The sequence below is a fragment of the Oncorhynchus mykiss genome, chromosome 19 (genome assembly GCF_013265735.2).
Source record: "Oncorhynchus mykiss isolate Arlee chromosome 19, USDA_OmykA_1.1, whole genome shotgun sequence".
In the NCBI taxonomy this organism is placed as follows: Eukaryota; Metazoa; Chordata; class Actinopteri; order Salmoniformes; family Salmonidae; genus Oncorhynchus; species Oncorhynchus mykiss.
The window spans coordinates 52362783-52381253 of record NC_048583.1 but is presented as its reverse complement, the minus strand read 5'-3'; the positions used below and the strand labels follow the sequence as shown (position 1 = coordinate 52381253).

Genomic DNA, 18471 nt, shown 5'->3' with positions numbered 1-18471 from the left:
TTTTTCCTCATTTTCTGAGATGATGTCAGCGTCTTCTTTTAGGGTAGCAAACCTATTCTCAAAAGCCTGGAGGCTTGAATCATTGCCTTGTATCAATACAGTTCCATTATTATATAAGTTTACTGTTTGATATGTGTTGCTCTGGTCAGCTTCTTCAAAAATGCTGATCTGACATCCTTGGCTGATGCCCCTCTTTTTTGAGAAAGGGAAATGGTTGCAAATAACCTTTTTCCATATGTTCCCTCGATTGGTATTAAAAATTAAATTTGCTCTTGTTTTGTAACTGGTAAGATCTGCAAACAGGCATTCATGGTTCTGTCCCATCAACAAACCTTTGAAACTTTTCTTAGCTTTCTCTGTTTGGATGTCTGGTGGGTAAACAATTTCCATAGCAACGCTGGTGATGTTGGCTACAATGTTGCAATAGAAGTGCTGTTTCTTGTATAATGCTCTCTTGTTTCTTCAGAGGACTGTTTCACTTTGTTGTCCTGTTTTCTTTTCCTTTTTTCTTCTGTCCTTATTTTGTCTTCCTTTCTTCTGTTAACTAGATATTTTTTTGTTATTCTTTGTAAGCTAGCTAGCTTCTTCCAGGAGAGTCCTTAGCAACTGTTTAGCAACATGTAAACAATTCAGCTAACAATTCAGCTAGCTAAGATAACTGTATAATTTTTTGAAAAATAGTTACTTTTTCAAAATCCTGTCTTTTTGGTTTGTTGCTTCTATTGTCTTCTATTGAGTCTTGCAGTTTTCTTTTGATTTTTTCGATGTACTTCACTCTAAAAAACCATTTAAATCTCAATATATACAGGAGCTCATTTTTCAGCAGCTGCTCAATTTGGAACTCCGGAACTCCTCATCTCTCTCTCTCTCTCTCTCTCTCTCTCTGTGCCTGTCTCTCAATTCAATTCAAGGGGCTTTATTGGCATGGGAAACATGTGTTAACATTGCCAAAGCAAGTGAGGTAGATAATATATAATCTCTCTCTCTCTCTCTCTCTCTCTCTCTCTCTCTGTGTCTCTCTCTCTCTTTGTATCTGTCTCTCTCTCTGTGTCTGTCTCTCTCTCTCTCTGTGTGTGTCTGTCCCTCTCTCTGTGTCTGTCTCTCTCTCTGTGTGTGTCTGTCCCTCTCTCTGTGTCTGTCTCTCTCTCTGTGTCTCTCTCTGTGTGTCTGTCTCTCAATTCAATTCAATTGAAGGGGCTTTATTGGCATGGGAAACATGTGTTAACATTGCCAAAGCAAGTGAGGTAGATAATATATAAAGTGAATATATAATCTCTCTCTCTCTCTCTCTCTCTCTCTCTCTCTCTCTCTCTCTCTCTCTCTCTCTTTCTCTCTCTCTCTTTGTGTCTCTCTCTCTGTGTCTCTCTCTCTCTCTCTCTGTGTGTCTGTCTCTCTCTCGCTCTGTGTGTCTGTCTTTCTCTGTGTCTGTCTCTCTCTCTCTCTCTCTCTCTCTCTCTGTGTCTGTCTCTCTCTCTGTGTCTCTCTCTCTGTGTCTCTCTCTGTGTGTCTGTCTCTCAATTCAATTCAATTCAAGGGGCTTTATTGGCATGGGAAACGTGTTAACATTGCCAAAGCAAGTGAGGTAGATAATATATAAAGTGCATTTATAATCTGTCTCTCTCTCTGTGTCTGTCTCTCTCTCTGTCTCTCTCTCTGTCTCTCTCACTCTCTCTCTCTTTCTCTCTCTCTCTCTCTGTTCGTCTCTCTCTCTCTCTCTGTGTGTGTCTCTCTCTCTGTGTCTCTCTCTCTCTCTCTGTCTCGCTGTCTCTCTCTCTCTCTCGCTCTCTCTCTCTCTGTGTCTCTCTGTCTGTCTGTCTGTCTGTCTGTCTGTCTGTCTGTCTGTCTGTCTGTCTGTCTGTCTGTCTGTCTGTCTGTCTGTCCGTCTGTCCGTCTGTCCGTCTGTCTGTCTCTCTGTCTCTCTGTCTCTCTGTCTGTCTCTCTCTCTGTCTCTGTCTCTCTGTGGGTGTGTCTCTCTGTGGGCGTGTCTCTCTGTGGGTGTGTCTCTCTGTGGGTGTGTCTCTCTCGCTCTGTGTGTGTGTCTCTCTCTCTCTCTCTCTCTCTGTGTCTCTCTTGTTCTGTCTGTGTCTCTCTCTCTCTCTCTGTCTCTCTCTCTGTCTGTCTGTCTGTCTGTCTGTCTGTCTGTCTCTCTCTCTCTGTGTCTCTCTCTCTTTGTGTGTGTGTGTCTCTCTCTCTGTCCGTCTCTCTCTCTCTCTCTAGGCGGAGGTTTGTGCTGGTACTGTAGCTGAGGTAATTCAGTCTGTGGTGAATGGAGCCGACGGCTGCGTCTTCTGTTTTGGCCACTCTAAACTGGGTAAGGATGTGTGTTGGTGTGATGGTCCCCACAAGTATAGTTAAACACGTCCACACACTCTGCCTGATGCTGTGTGTATGTACTCAGACTTTGACAAACCGAGTCTGACATTGCACACACAGTAAATGCTTTTGCTAAGAATCGACCGCTAGTTTTCTGAGTGTGACGTTCTCTGATCAACATGACTTCATCTCAGCCAGCCTCAACTATCAGCACAGACTGCATTCAGAGGGAGGGGGAGAGAGGGTAGAGGGTAGAGGGGGATAAAAGGTAGAGGGGGAGAGAGGGTAGAGGGAGAGAGAGGGTAGAGGGGGAGAGAGGGTAGAGGGGGAGAGAGGGTAGAGGGGGAGAGAGGGTAGAGGGGGAGAAAGGGTAGAGGGGGAGAAAGGGTAGAGGGGGAGAGAGGGTAGAGGGGGAGAGAGGGAGAAAGGGTAGAGGGGGAGAAAGGGTAGAGGGGGAGAAAGGGTAGAGGGGGAGAGAGGGTAGAGGGGGAGAGAGGGTAGAGGGGGAGAAAGGGTAGAGGGGGAGAAAAGGTAGAGGGTAGAGGGGGAGAAAAGGTAGAGGGGGAGAAAAGGTAGAGGGGGAGAAAGGGTAGAGGGGGAGAAAGGGTAGAGGGGGAGAAAGGGTAGAGGGGGAGAAAGGGTAGAGGGAGAAAAGGTGGAGGGTAGAGGGGGAGAAAGGGTAGAGGGGGAGAAAGGGTAGAGGGGGAGAAAGGGTAGAGGGGGAGAAAGGGTAGAGGGGGAGAAAAGGTAGAGGGTAGAGGGGGAGAAAAGGTAGAGGGTAGAGGGGGAGAAAAGGTAGAGGGTAGAGGGGGAGAAAAGGTAGAGGGTAGAGGGGGAGAAAGGGTAGAGGGGGAGAAAGGGTAGAGGGGGAGAAAGGGTAGAGGGGGAGAAAGGGTAGAGGGGGAGAAGGGGTAGAGGGGGAGAAGGGGTAGAGGGGGAGGAGGGGGAGAAGGGGTAGAGGGGGAGAAGGGGTAGAGGGGGAGAAAGGTTAGAGGGGCAGAGAGACAGGGGGAAAGAGCAGAAATAGAAAGAAGAATGAGAGGGAGAGATGGGCGCCTTAAAAAGACAGGAACTGAGAGAGAAATAAAGTGAAAGGGAGAGAGAGAGAGAGAGAGGTCTTGTCTGAGCAGGAAGCTGGATCAACACGGTTTTAATCCCACTGAAGTCCCTCTTTAGACCGGCACAGTAATAAGTGTCAGGAACCTGCCTGGTCAAGTCTCTGGAACCTCTCTGTCTTAGTTTGCCTTCAACAACCATGCTTTCACACTCATGTAATCAGTCTACCCGTGACAGAATCAACTTAGTCTTACAGCCCAGACACACCTACATGTAAGTATACACACACACGCACAAGCACACACGCACAAAGGATAAACGTCACTCGACAGAATAACAAACAGCGGTCAAATTTTGCAGATGCTCTTATCCAGAGGGACAGTCAGCTAAGGAAAGTGTCCCCACCACACAGCACGGCCATTGCTAGTAAAATCTTCTAGAATCGGTGGTCACTCATGTTGTTTCAGTGGTCGTGGAAATGAAAGACCGAATCCTCCCTTTAGGAACAAAGACAGAGTCCTCTCTGCTCCACTAGCCTGCTTGGCCTGGAGAACACAATTACCTTTTATATTCCATCCAGGAAACGTCTGCTTCAAACGGACCACTGAATGATGGAGGGTGGGCCTGAGGTTACAGACCTGTAAGAGATGGCAAAGTGTGTGTATGCGTATGTTTGTGTGTATGTATGTGTGTGTGTGTTTGATGTTGAAATAGAATAAACTGCTCCACTGGTCGCTAATAGAGATCAGCTAGCATTACAGGCCAGTCCTGCCTCTCCCACTCCACATTAAGACCCGAGACTGCCAAATCACACACTCACGCACACACACTCTGTGTGGCTGACCATTTCATGTTGTAAATCAAAGAATGCCCATAATTATACTCCTGCCATTTAAGGGGTGATGAAAAGGGTGTATCCATTCTCCTGTCATTTAAGGGGTGCTGAAAATGGTGTATATATTCTCCTGTCATTTAAGGGGTGCTGAAAAGGGTGTATCCATTCTCCTGTCATTTAAGGGGTGCTGAAAAGGGTGTATATATTCTCCTGTCATTTAAGGGGTGCTGGAAAGGGTGTATCTATTCTCCTGTCATTTAAGGGGTGCTGAAAAGGGTGTATCTATTCTCCTGTCATTTAAGGGGTGCTGAAAAGGGTGTATCTATTCTCCTGTCATTTAAGGGGTGCTGAAAAGGGTGTATCCATTCTCCTGTCATTTAAAGGGTGCTGAAAAGGGTGTATCTATTCTCCTGTCATTTAAGGGGTGCTGAAAAGGGTGTATCCATTCTCCTGTCATTTAAGGGGTGCTGAAAAGGGTGTATCCATCCTCCTGTCATTTAAGGGGTGCTGAAAAGGGTGTATCCATTCTCCCGTCATTATGGAACATGTTCTTGTCCTGCTACCCCTCCATTTTCCATTCATGGTTTTTCACTCCCTCTCTCTAACTAGCTGCCAGTTGAGGGCGTATGAGGCGTCTGTTTCTCAAACTAGACACTAATGTACTTGTCCTCTTGCTAAGTTGTGCACCGGGGCCTCCCGCTCCTCTTTCTATTCTGGTTAGAGCCAGTTTGCGTTGTTCTGTGAAGAGAGTAGTACACAGCTTTGTACGAGATTTTTCAGTTTCTTGGCAATTTCTCACATGGAATAGCCTTCATTTCTCAGAACAAGAATAGATTGACGAGTTTCAGAAGAAAGTCCTTTGTTTCTGGCCATTTTGAGCCTGTAATCGAACCCACTAGTGCTGATGCTCCAGATACTCAACTAGTCTAAAGAAGGCCAGTTTTATTGCTTCTTTAATCAGAACAGCAGTTTTCAGCTGCACTAACATAATTGAAAAAGGTTTTTCTAATGATCAGTTAGCCTTTTAAAATGATATTAGATAACACAACGTGCCATTGGAACACAGGAGTGATGGTTGCTGATAATGGGCCTCTGTACGCCTATGTAGATATTCCATAAAAATTAGCTGTTTCCAGCTACAATAGTCATTTACAACATTAACAATGTCTACACTGTATTTCTGATCAATTTGATGTTATTTTAATGGCCGAAAAATTAGCTTTTCTTTCAAAAACAAGGACATTTCTAAGTGACCACAAATGTTTGAACGGTAGTGTAGATTCAATAAGGACTGAGGGAATGAGATTCAATAAGGACTGAGGGAATGAGATTCAATAAGGACTGAGGGTATGAGATTCAATAATGACTGAGGGTATGTATAATTCAATAAGGACTGAGGGTATGTAGATTCAACAAGGACTGAGGGTATGAGATTCAACAGGGACTGAGTGTATGAGATTCAATAAGAACTGAAAGAGAAGAGAGGGGAGGAGGACAGCAGAGGAGAACAGCAGGAGCGGGGTATATAATTGAGTCCCACGCTCTCTTGCTCTTATATTAGCTCATCCTCCCTGAGCCCTCTGATTGGATAAGTGGCCCTGGGCAGTATGGCCATCCCTTTAATGGCAGCCATCTTTATGTCTTTAATCGATGTAAAACTCCTGTCGCTGTGGGCTTTCTTGACTCCAGCCTGCTAGTCTATGTACTGCTATCTGAGTCAGAGTGCAAGTGTTCCGCTCAGGCCTCCATTGAGGCCAGATTGGGCCCAGGCCAGACCACTCTGCTGCTGATTGGGCCCAGGCCAGACCACTCTGCTGCTGATTGGGCCCAGGCCAGACCACTCTGCTGCTGATTGGGCCCAGGCCAGACCACTCTGCTGCTGATTGGGCCCAGGCCAGACCACTCTGCTGCTGATTGGGCCCAGGTAAGACCACTCTGCTGCTGATTGGGCCCAGGCCAGACCACTCTGCTGCTGATTGGGCCTAGGCCAGACCACTCTGCTGCTGATTGGGCCTAGGCCAGACCACTCTGCTGCTGATTGGGCCCAGGCCAGACCACTCTGCTGCTGATTGGGCCCAGGCCAGACCACTCTGCTGCTGATTGGGCCCAGGCCAGACCACTCTGCTGCTGATTGGGCCCAGGCCAGACCACTCTGCTGCTGATTGGGCCCAGGCCAGACCACTCTGCTGCTGATTGGGCCTAGGCCAGACCACTCTGCTGCTGATTGGGCCCAGGCCAGACCACTCTGCTGCTGATTGGGCCCAGGCCAGACCACTCTGCTGCTGATTGGGCCCAGGCCAGACCACTCTGCTGCTGATTGGGCCCAGGCCAGACCACTCTGCTGCTGATTGGGCCCAGGCCAGACCACTCAGCTGCTGATTGGGCCCAGGTAAGACCACTCTGCTGCTGATTGGGCCCAGGCCAGACCACTCTGCTGCTGATTGGGCCCAGGCCAGACCACTCTGCTGCTGATTGGGCCCAGGCCAGACCACTCTGCTGCCGATTGGGCCCAGGCCAGACCACTCTGCTGCTGATTGGGCTCAGGCCAGACCACTCTGCTGCTGATTGTGGTACAGTGCCTTGTAAAAGTATTCACCCCCCTTGGCTTTTTTCCTATTTTGTTGCATTACAACCTGTAATTGACATTTATTTTTATTTGGATTTCATGCAAAGGACATACACAAAATGGAAAAGTGGTGTGTGCAAATGTATTCACCTCCTTTGCTATGAAGCCCCTAAATAAGATCTGGTGCAACCAATTACCTTCAGAAGTCACATAATTAGTTAAATAAAGTTCACCTGTGTGCAATCTGAGTGTCACATGATCTGTCACATGATCTCAGTATATACACACCTGTTCTGAAAGGCACCAGAGTCTGCAACACTACTAAGCAAGGCGCACTACCCAGCAAGTGGCACTATGAAGACCAAGGACCTTTCCGAACAGGTCAGGGACAATGTTGTGAAGTACAGAACATCTGTACACCCTGTTACTAGCCTGTTCAACCTCCCTTTCATATCGTCTGAGATCCCCAAAGATTGGAAAGCTGCTGCGGTCATCCCCCTCTTCAAAGGGGGAGACACCTTAGACCCAAACTGTTATAGACCTATATCCATCCTGCCCTGCCTTTCTAAAATCTTCGAAAGCCAAGTTAATAAACAGATCACCGACCATTTTGAATCCCACCGTACCTTCTCCGCTGTGCAATCTGGTTACTAGCTGGTCATGGGTGCACCTCAGCCACGCTCAAGGTCCTAAACGATATCATAACCGCCATCGATAAAAGACAGTACTGTGCAGCCGTCTTCATCGACCTGGCCAAGGCTTTCGACTCTCAATCACCACATTCTTATCTGCAGTCTCAATAGCCTTGGTTTCTCAAATGACTGCCTCTCCTGGTTCACCAACTACTTCTCAGATAGAGTTCAGGCCCTTCTTTGGACACTGTGTTAACTAACCTCCAGACGAGCTTCAATGCCATACAACACTCCTTCCGTGGCCTCCAACCGCTCTTAAATGCTAGTAAAAATTAAATGCATGCTATTCAACCGTTCGCTGCACGCACCTGCCCGCCTGACTAGCATCACTACTCTGGACGGTGCTGACTTAGAATATGTGGACAACTACAAATACCTAGGTGTCTGTTTAGACAGTAAACTCTCCTTCTCCTTCCATAGCCTCCAACACTCTACTCAGCAAATTTGATGCAGTCTATCACACTGCCATCCATTTTGTCACCAAAGCCCCATATATTACCCGCCACTGTGACCTGTATGCTCTCTTTGGCTGGTCCTCACTACATATCTGCAGCCAAACCCACTGGCTTCAGGTTATCTATAAGTCTTTGCTAGGTAAAGCCCTGCCTTATCTCTGCTCACTGGTCACCATAGCAACACCCACCCGTAGCACTCGCTCCAGCAGGTATATTTCACTGGTCACCCCCAAAGCCAACACTTCCTTTGGCTGCCTTTCCTTCCAGTTCTCTGCTGCCAATGACTGGAACAAATTGCAAAAATCACTGAAGCTGAAGTCTTATATCTCCCTCTCTAACTTTAAGCATCAGCTGTCAGAGCAGCTTATCGATCACTGTACCTGTACACAGCCAATCTGTAAATAGCCCACCCAACTGCCTCATCCCCATATTGTTATTTATCCTCTTGCTCTTTTGTACCCCAGTATCTGCACATCTATCATCATCTGCACATCCATCATCTACACACCTATCACTCCAGTGTTAATGCTATATTGTAATTACTTCGCCTCTATGGCCTATTTATTGCCTTACCTCCCTACTCTTTTACATTTGCATTTGAGAATCTGTGGTATGACTTAAAGATTGCTGTACACCAGCGGAACCCATCCAACTTAAAGAAGCTGGAGCAGTTTTGCCTTGAAGAATGGGCACAATACCAGTGGCTAGATGTGCTTATAGAGATGTGCTTATAGAGACATACCCCAAGAGACTTGCAGCTGTAATTGTTGCAAAAGGTGTCTCTACAAAGTATTGACTTTGGGGAGGGGGGGGGGGGGGGGGGGGGTGAATAGTTATGTACACTCAAGTTTTCTGTTTTTTGTCTTATTTCTTGTTTTATTTCTTGTTTGTTTCACATTAAAAAAATATATTTTGCATCTTCAAAGTGGTCGGCATGTTGTGTAAATCAAATGATACAAAGGCAACAAAAATCCATTTTAATTCCAGGTTGTAAGGCAACAAAATAGGAAAAATGCCAAGGGGGGTGAATACTTTCGTAAGCCACTGTATTTACATTATCAACCCCATAAGGCGCTGGCACACTCCGGCAACTGTGTGTGTGACATATGGCTTTGTTTAGCCGTGAGTTTGATCTCTCTCCTGTCAACAGCAGGGGCCGTCTCCCTATGTCAGAGGGACAGGTGTAGGCACACAGTGGGGATACACACACATAGCACGTACACATACACACATGCATGCCCACACTCTCAATTCATCTACAGCTGGGTTATTTTGGGGTCTGTGGGTCAGCAGACTTGAATGCATCGCTCTGCGCACACAGACAATCTGGGTGTCAAACCACACACACATATACACAACATTCAACCAGAGTGTGTGTGAAAAGCACACAAACATGCGGAAGATGTCAGTGCCCCTTGCCAAACCTGACACATTTAGCTAAAACCAGAGTTAATTTAAAAGCAGACAGAAGGGATGGGCTGTAGAAACGGGAAAAGGGAAGGAGGATAGAGGAGGAGGAGAAGGGGAGGAGGATAGAGGAGAAGGATAGAGAAGGAGTAGAAAGAGAGGGGAAGGAGGATAGAGGAGCAGGAGAAAGAGAGGGGAAGGTGGATAGAGGAGAAAGAGAGGGGGAGGGGGATAGAGGAGCAGGAGAAATAGAGGGGAAGGAGGATAGAGGAGGAGGAGGAGAAAGAGAAGGTAAGGAAGATAGAGGAGGAGAAGAAAGAGAGGGGAAGGAGGATAGAGGAGGAGGATAGAGAGGGGAAGGAGGATAGAGGAGCAGGAGAAAGAGAGGGGAAGGAGGATAGAGAGGAGGGAGGACAGACTGTGTGTTTGGTAGAGGATATCATGTTAATGACCATTGTACTCCACTGCTGATGGAGTTCTAATCATTCTGGGAGTGTTTACTAGAATGGCTAGATCTGTAAACCAGATCACACTCAGAACTTTCATCTCCTCTTCCTCTCCTGTGTGTGTGTGTGTGTGTGTGTGTGTGTGTGTGTGTGTGTGTGTGTCCATCCTACAGGTAAATCCTACACCATGATAGGTGGTGACGAGTCCATGCAGACCCTGGGGATCATCCCCTGTGCCATCTCCTGGCTCTTCAAACTCATCAACGAGAGGAAGGAGAAGACAGGAGCACGTTTCTCTGTCCGAGTCTCCGCCGTAGAGGTCTGTTACACTTATGGGAAACAGAGCTGCTCTGATTGGTCAAAAGACCAATTAGTGGTAAAAGATCAGAATTGGGCTGCCTGTAAAGGCATTTTAAGGGCTGGTTTCTGAGACTCAGATTAAGGGAGATTCTCCATGCATTTTTATCCAGGAGTAGTCTTAATCGGGGTCTGGGAAACCAATCCTTATTCTTTTGTGTACAAATGACTGAATTAACAATAGCAATATGTATGAGATACTTGTTCTAGGTGTGAGGGATAGATGTAGAGTTCTGAGGGTGGTGTTCTATGTTCTAGGTGTGGGGTAAAGAGGAGAACCTGAAGGACTTGCTATCTGAAGTGGCGACAGGCAGTTTGCAGGACAGCCAGTCCCCTGGAGTCTACCTCTGCGAGGACCCCATCTGTGGCATGCAGGTAAGATGGCACTAGTCAACTTGTAAACTAATCAACTTAACCTTGATCGTCTGGAACAAAACCCTGCACGCCCTGCCGCCGTCCAGCTAACTAGTGTCATTATCTAGATGGCTTTGAGCTTTGACTTCAGCAACAGCTACTCTTCCTGGGGTCCATGCTGAACACAGAGAGAGACGATAACATGAAGTAACTCATGATGAATCCACAAGACTACAAGGAGAGCGACAGAGGTAGTCTGCTGAGAATCTCCCATGGTTGAGACTAGTAGAGTGCTGTGGCTCCTCTAGTGTTTTCCTCTGCTGAGAATCTCCCATGGTTGAGACTAGTAGAGTGCTGTGGCTCCTCTAGAGTTTTCCTCTGCTGAGAATCTCCCATGGTTGAGACTAGGAGAGTGCTGTGGCTCCTCTCGTGTTTTACTCTGCTGAGAATCTCCCATGGTTGAGACTAGGAGAGTGCTGTGGCTCCTCTCGTGTTTTACTCTGCTGAGAATCTCCCATGGTTGAGACTAGGAGAGTGCTGTGGCTCCTCTCGTGTTTTATTCTGCTGAGAATCTCCCATGGTTGAGACTAGGAGAGTGCTGTGGCTCCTCTCGTGTTTTACTCTGCTGAGAATCTCCCATGGTTGAGACTAGGAGAGTGCTGTGGCTCCTCTAGAGTTTTCCTCTGCTGTAACTAACTGTGGTGTTGTCAAAGGAAACCCACACTGCTAAGGCAGCTGGAGGACTGTGTGTGAGGATGGCAGTATCAGACCTAGAGCACTGTAGTAGTATATTATGATATATCTCTGTGTGTCTACCCCCAGGCACTAGGCTCTGTTGTCTTAGCTGGCTGTTTTTAACCTAACACTGTCTCTATGGAGACACACACACACACATGCAGAGAGGCACACACATGTGCACGCTCATACGCACAAACATATGCATTTTTACACACGCATGCATGCAAGTGCTTGTACATACACACATACACAAGCACTTGTGCACACACATGCATGCACACACACACACATACACACACCTTATCTGTAGAGAAGAGCAAAACCGCAAACTTCATAAAAGAATCAGAACACTGCCAGCTAACCCACCAGTTATCTATCCCCCTGTGTGGATTGATCCTCAATTGGTGCTTTTCTCTTCCGGGTTGATTTAGCAACTATGCTTCATAATGGAGGAAGGGAGGGAGGTGGGAGGGGGGGAGAGGGGGGGGGGGGGGGCTCGTGAGCATGTGTGATTTGGCAGCCTTAGGTCTTAATGTGGTTGTCAAACTGTGTTGCCCTTAGCTGGTATAGCTTTCTGCTCATTTAGGGATTATCATTGTGTCTTTTCTAAACATCAATAAGAGAAACAGACAGACAGGATTTTATCACCATTATGTTAAATGTAGATGCGATTAGTGTGTGTGGGTGCATTCGTGTGTGTGTGTGGTTATATGTTGATAGGATTAGTGTGTGTGGTTAAATGTTGATAGGAGTATTGTGTGTGAGACAGGGGTATCAGTGTAAACCCTAGCTAATCTGAGATAATCTCATGCTGTAATGATACCCCGCAGCAGTTTAGTGATAATGTGAGTCTCACTCTACAGACACTACACACTGCATCACACGTACGCACACACACACTTACACAAACACACAGAAATGACTGTCGTTTGTAAAATTAGTATTTTTTTCTCCTAATAGTGAAACCAAAGTCAAATTTACTAAAGAATGAAAGTGTATTTTCTCACCTACTCTGTAATGTTCTTCCCAGCTCCAGAACCAGAGTGAGCTGCGAGCCCCCACGCCAGAGAAAGCAGCCTTCTTCCTGGATGCAGCCATAGCAGCTCGCTATAGCAACAGAGCTGACTCCGACCCGGAGGAGCATCTCAACTCACACATGCTGTTCACACTGCACATCTACCAGTACCGCATGGAGAAGACTGGCAAGGGAGGGAGTGAGTACTACACACACACAGACACACACACACACACACACACACACACAGACACACACACACACACACACACACAGACACAGACACACACACACACACACTTTAATGGACACTACCGTTCTTTATAATAGAAGTAAAATAATGAAAATGTCACCCTAAACTGTACTGATTGATACTATATATTTATAGATACTATATATTTATAGATACTATATATTTATAGTTTAAAAAAAATAATATCATCTGTGATGATTTGATAATAAACACAAACTAAAGACATTCATCAACGACAGCTGGGAGAGTGTGCTTCAGATCGCCTGTATCTCATCCTCTGCAGCTCTGGGCTCGTTTGAGTTTGACTCCCGCTGTATCTGTCGTGTCCCAGGTTGTCAGTGAGACTGTCTCCGTGCTAATTATACAGTGTGATGTCACGAGCCCTTTTGAGGGAATAAATAGTGTGTGATAGCGTAGTGAGATGCTTGATAACATGGCTAGGAGAATGTGTTGTTGGCCTGTACCAGCACCATTTCTCCACGGCCGGTATAGGCCCGTGATCCATCTTCTTCTTCTTCTCACCGAGGAGATTGAATCCTCAAGTTACATTTTACGGATCAAATGGTGTAGTCGAGGGTCATACAGATGTAGGATCATAATTTGATCACTCTTTTGGAGTGTATTTGAGTTGTAAAAAAGCTTCTAAAGTTTGTAATTTCCACTTTGACATTTCAGACTTGATTTGCCCTCACAAAGTATGTATCAACTACAAAAATGTATATTAATTATGACGCACATAATAATTCGCATTTCCTGATGCTGCATGATTATTCTCCTGCTGTAGCAAACTGGCTCACGTTAAGATCCTTCTGTACGTCAGAACTCTTTCGTAACTCATTAACTGCCCTCCTCCACATCACAATTCATTTGGTCATAATGGTCTATAATGCACACATGAAAAGTCTATGTAGGAATTCTATGCAGTCAAAGTCAAATACATTTTTTCAATTTATAAAGCATTTATAGCTAAGCACGTAATACTAGTTAACTGTGCAGTTTGCCACTGTTCTATAACACCAACATTAAAGGTCTATGAATGAATTCTATGCAGGGTCGTTCCATGTCATTTCAACAAACCATGACACCCACCATCTCAAATTGTTTTGAAATCGCTTCTGTAGTTAGAAACATATAAGATTTGCATTCCTGCAATATTATTTTGTTTAAATATGATTTGGTCTCTGAGAAATTAAGCTAATTGATTGCTCCCAAATTTGCCATTTTAATTTATAGGATTTGTATAATATTCAATAAATATAGTACCTAACATCCGATTTGGACTAAACTTTTTACTAACAATGAGTAAGACATGAGGAATACAAATACATGGTCAGAATCCACCCACGGAACCCACACACGCCACGCTAATCCCAACCCAACAACGAGTATATCGTATCAGTTCTCTCTGTCTGACAAGTAGTATGTAGTATTGTTTCTTCATCTTTTGTAATGAATTCTCAGTGAAATTGGTGGTGTTCCCCCGTTCAGAGAAATGAGTCATTGAAGTTGTTAGGTTCATGTCCCATTCTGCATCCTGATATTACCTGGTTCTGACCACTAGATGGTGCTGTTCCTGTTAATGGACAATATTTTTTTAAAGACCCCCCCATTAACTTTTTTGCATTTGTGGCAGAAATCCAATGCAAATCAATGGTACCTATATTAGCATTTTCACACTTCATATTAGTACGTTTTACTCACTAAAATAGTTGTTGCTAGCTATGAGTCTGAAATTAGGAATTTAATTTGAATGCTTTGAATATTAGTCTTTGTTAAATCTATTCAAGAAAAGTCAAACTGGAAAATGTCAATAGTAGGATTCTTCGGCTTCGTGCTTGCAACTCCAGGCTTATGGGTTCGATTCCCATGGGGGACCAGTATGGGGAAAAAAGGTATGAAAATGTATACTGTAAGTCGCTCTGGACAAAAATGTCAAATGCAATGGGAAAATATGTTTGACTTTACTTTGACTGCATATAATTCATACATAGACCCTTTATGTGTCCGTTATAGACCAGTGTGACCAACTTAATTGTGATGTGGAGGAGGGCTGTTAATAAGTTACGAAAGAGTTATTGAGATGACACTGAACTACACGCTTTTGATCCGTAAACTTTACCCTGAGAAGTCCACCCTGTGGAGACCTTCATGCCCCATTGACCTCCGTGAGGAGAAGAAGAAGAAGGTAAGTCACAGGCCTTTACTGGCCGGTGGGGGAAATGGGTCTGGTACAGGCTACATATCAGCATCATTCTCAAAACATGATTTGGCCTTTTGGCATGTTCACTAATATATGCTTTGGATAGATTTCATTAACATTTAATAATACGCTTGGGACCTGTTATAACACGTTCATGAAATGCTTATAGATATTTATATAAATGCGTTATGGATATGAAGTCAAAGTAAATCTTTACCGCTCGTTGGAACAGCTACTCACACACATTCACACAGACGGAGAGACATGCACACACACACACACTCATGCACACATTAATACACTGACACACACTTGGACACAAAGATTGCTCTGAGAAGGTAAATTGGATATACATGTACTGTGGGGGCCCAGAGAGGTGTTCATTATTGACTGACCTTGAGCATACACAAGGAAGCCTGTGTATAACCCCCTCTAGCTGGGTGAGCCTGACGGGCCGGCTGAGGCACGGGTCTGGACAAGCCAGGCGTGGGATCCTGGCAATCCTGCTGAGGCTTGGTAGCCTGACGATCCGGCTGAAGCGTGACGTGGGTTGTGCGCCTTCCGAGCCAACCGGGGCAAGGAAACCTCTCGATCCGGCTAGGGCAAGGAAACCTCTCGATCCGGCTAGGGCATGGAAATCTCTCGATCCGGCTAGGGCATGGAAACCTCTCGATCCGGCTAGGGCATGGAAACCTCTCGATCCGGCTAGGGCATGGAAACCTCTCGATCCGGCTAGGGCATGGAAACCTCTCGATCCGGCTAGGGCATGGAAACCTCTCGATCCGGCTAGAGAATGGAAACCTCTCGATCCGGCTAGAGAATGGAAACCTCTCGATCCGGCTAGGGCATGGAAACCTCTCGATCCGGCTAGGGCATGGAAACCTCTTGATCCGGCTAGGGCATGGAAACCTCTCGATCCGGCTAGAGAATGGAAACCTCTCGATCCGGCTAGAGAATGGAAACCTCTCGATCCGGCTAGGGCATGGAAACCTCTCGATCCGGCTAGGGCATGGAAACCTCTCGATCCGGCTAGGGCATGGAAACCTCTCGATCCGGCTAGGGCATGGAAACCTCTCGATCCGGCTAGAGAATGGAAACCTCTCGATCCGGCTAGAGAATGGAAACCTCTCGATCCGGCTAGGGAATGGAAACCTCTCGATCCGGCTAGGGCATGGAAACCTCTCGATCCGGCTAGGGCATGGAAGCCCGACGATCCGGCTAGGGCATGGAAACCTCTCGATCCGGCTAGGGCATGGAAACCTCTCGATCCGGCTAGGGCATGGAAACCTCTCGATCTGGCTAGGGCATGGAAGCCCGACGATCCAGCTAAGGCACCCCCGGTTCCAACGGCGGCAGCCCCCGGACCCGACGTCACCACCAACCGAAACGCCAGCACTCCCATATGCTTCATTTGATGGCTGCTGCATTCTGTAAGGACTGACGCTGGAGATGAGAAGCAGGTATGGAGAGTCAACATTTAATCGGAACAGACATGAAAACAGGAACAGTGTCAGAACCGGGTAAAACACAGACGTAAAACGATGCATACAGCAGTGGGGAACAGAGCAGGGAACTGACACATATAGGGGAGGTAATAACAGGTGATTGAGTCCAGGTGAATAGAGCAGGGAACTGACACATATAGGGGAGGTAATGCACATGTGATTGAGTCCAGGTGAACAGAGCAGGGAACTGACACATATAGGGGAGGTAATAACAGGTGATTGAGTCCAGGTGAATAAAGCAGGGAACTGACACATATAGGGGAGGTAATAACAGGTGATTGAGTCCAGGTGAACAGAGCAGGGATCTGACACATATAGGGGAGGTAATAACAGGTGATTGAGTCCAGGTGAACAGAGCAGGGAACTGACACATATAGGGGAGGTAATGCACATGTGATTGAGTCCAGGTGAGTCCAATAATTTGCTGATGCACGTGACGAGGGAAGTCAGGTGTGAGTAATGATAGTGGCATTGCAGGACAGCCTGGCGCCCTCGAATGCCAGGGGGGGAAGAGAGGTAGGAGGCTTGACAGCGTTTGAGCCCATCAGTTGTGTTGTGACAAGGTAGGGGGTATACAGAAGATACCTCTATTTGGTAAAATACCATATAAGTCCATATTATGGCAAGAACAGCTTAAATAAGCAAAGAGAAATGAAAGTCCATCATTATTTTAAGACATGAAGATCAGTCAATACGGAACATTTCAAGAACTTTGAAAGTTTCTTCAAGTACAGTTGCAAAAACCATGAAGCGTTATGATGAAACTGGCGCTCATGATGACCGCCACAGGAATGGAAGACCCAGAGTTATCTCTGCTGCAGAGGATACGTGAATTAGAGTTACCAGCCTCAGAAACTGCTGCCCAAATAAATGCTTCACGGAGTTTAAGTAACAGACACATCTCAACATCAACAGTTCAGAGGAGACTGCGTGAGTCAGGCCTTCGTGGTCGAATTGCTGCAAAGAAACCACTACTAAAGGAGATTTTTGGTTCCAACCACTGTGTCTTTGTGAGACGGTTTGTGGGTGAACAGATGATCTCTGTGTATTTCCCACCATAAAGCATGGAGGAGGAGGTGTTATGGTGTGGGGGTGTTTTGCGGTTGACACTGTCTGATTTATTTAGAATTTAAGGAACACTTAACCAGCATAGCTACCACAGCATTCTGCAGCGATAGGCCAGTCCCACTAAGCCCAATCCAGATGGGATATGATTTGTTTTTCAACGGGACAATGACCCAACACACCCCCATGAGGCTGTGTAAAGTGCTATTTTTGTCACGCCTGCTCCCGCTCTTTCCCTCTGGCGCTCATGGGTGCCGGGCTCCCCAGCATTACGCACTCCTGCCACCATCATTACGCACACCTGCTTCCCTCGTCACTCGCATCAGTGATCATTTGGACTCCTGGACTCAATCACCTGTGTTATTTCCTTCCCTATATCTGTCTGTTCCCCGCTTCTCCATTAACATTCGCAGGTCATTTTGTTACCCGTGTGCTGACGCTGTTCCTGTCTTGTTCCTGTCTTGGTCCTGTCTTGTTCCTTGTCTGTTCCTCATTAAATGTTTGACTCCCTGTACCTGCTTCTCGACTCCAGCGTCAGTCCTTACAATTTTACCAAGAAGGAGAGGGGGATGGAGTGCTGCATCAGATGACTTGGCCTCCACAATCCCACGACCTCCAAAAGGAAATGGTTTGGGATGTGTCGGACCGCGGAGTGATGGAAAACCAGCCAACAAGTACTCAGCATATTTGGGAAGCTGGTTGAGAGAATGTGCAAAGCTGTCATCAAGGCAAAGGGTGGCTATTTGAAGAATCTCAAATATAAAATATATTTAGATTTGATTTTTTTTAACACTTTTTTGGTTACTACAGGATTCCATGTGTGTTATTTCATAGTTTTAATGTCTTCACTGTTATTCTACAATGTATAAAATAGTAAAGAAAGAAAGAAAAACCCTGGAGTAGGTGTGTCCGCACTTGACTGGTACTGTGTTTCTGTTTTTTAATTCAAAGAATGTGCTATTTTCTTTCTAAACCTGTTTTCGCTTTGTCATTATGGAGTATTGTGTGTAGACTGAGTAATTTGTTTTATTTAATCCATTTTAGAATAAGGCTGTAACGTAACAAAATGTAGAAAAAGTCAAGGGGTCTGAATACTTTCCGAAGGCACTGTAAGAGAAATAGGAGTCGACTTTGTATGAACAGCCTTGTTGGCACATGCTAAAGTAAACTTATGGAGGGAATAACAATTTAATGTTTCAGGTCTCATCATTTAA

At 45.9% G+C, this 18471-nt stretch overlaps 1 protein-coding gene across 2 annotated transcripts in view; it reads left to right on the top strand.

Annotated features, from left to right (window-relative positions):
• Positions 1–18471, top strand: part of kif26ba (kinesin family member 26Ba) — a 216614-nt gene that overhangs the window by 164083 nt on the left and 34060 nt on the right. For both annotated transcript variants that reach the window (XM_036955054.1, XM_036955053.1), the window contains exons 7-10: positions 2218–2311; positions 9944–10089; positions 10386–10502; positions 12250–12433. In XM_036955054.1, the coding sequence (XP_036810949.1) occupies positions 2218–2311; positions 9944–10089; positions 10386–10502; positions 12250–12433 (541 nt within the window). The remainder of the gene's footprint in view (positions 1–2217; positions 2312–9943; positions 10090–10385; positions 10503–12249; positions 12434–18471) is intronic.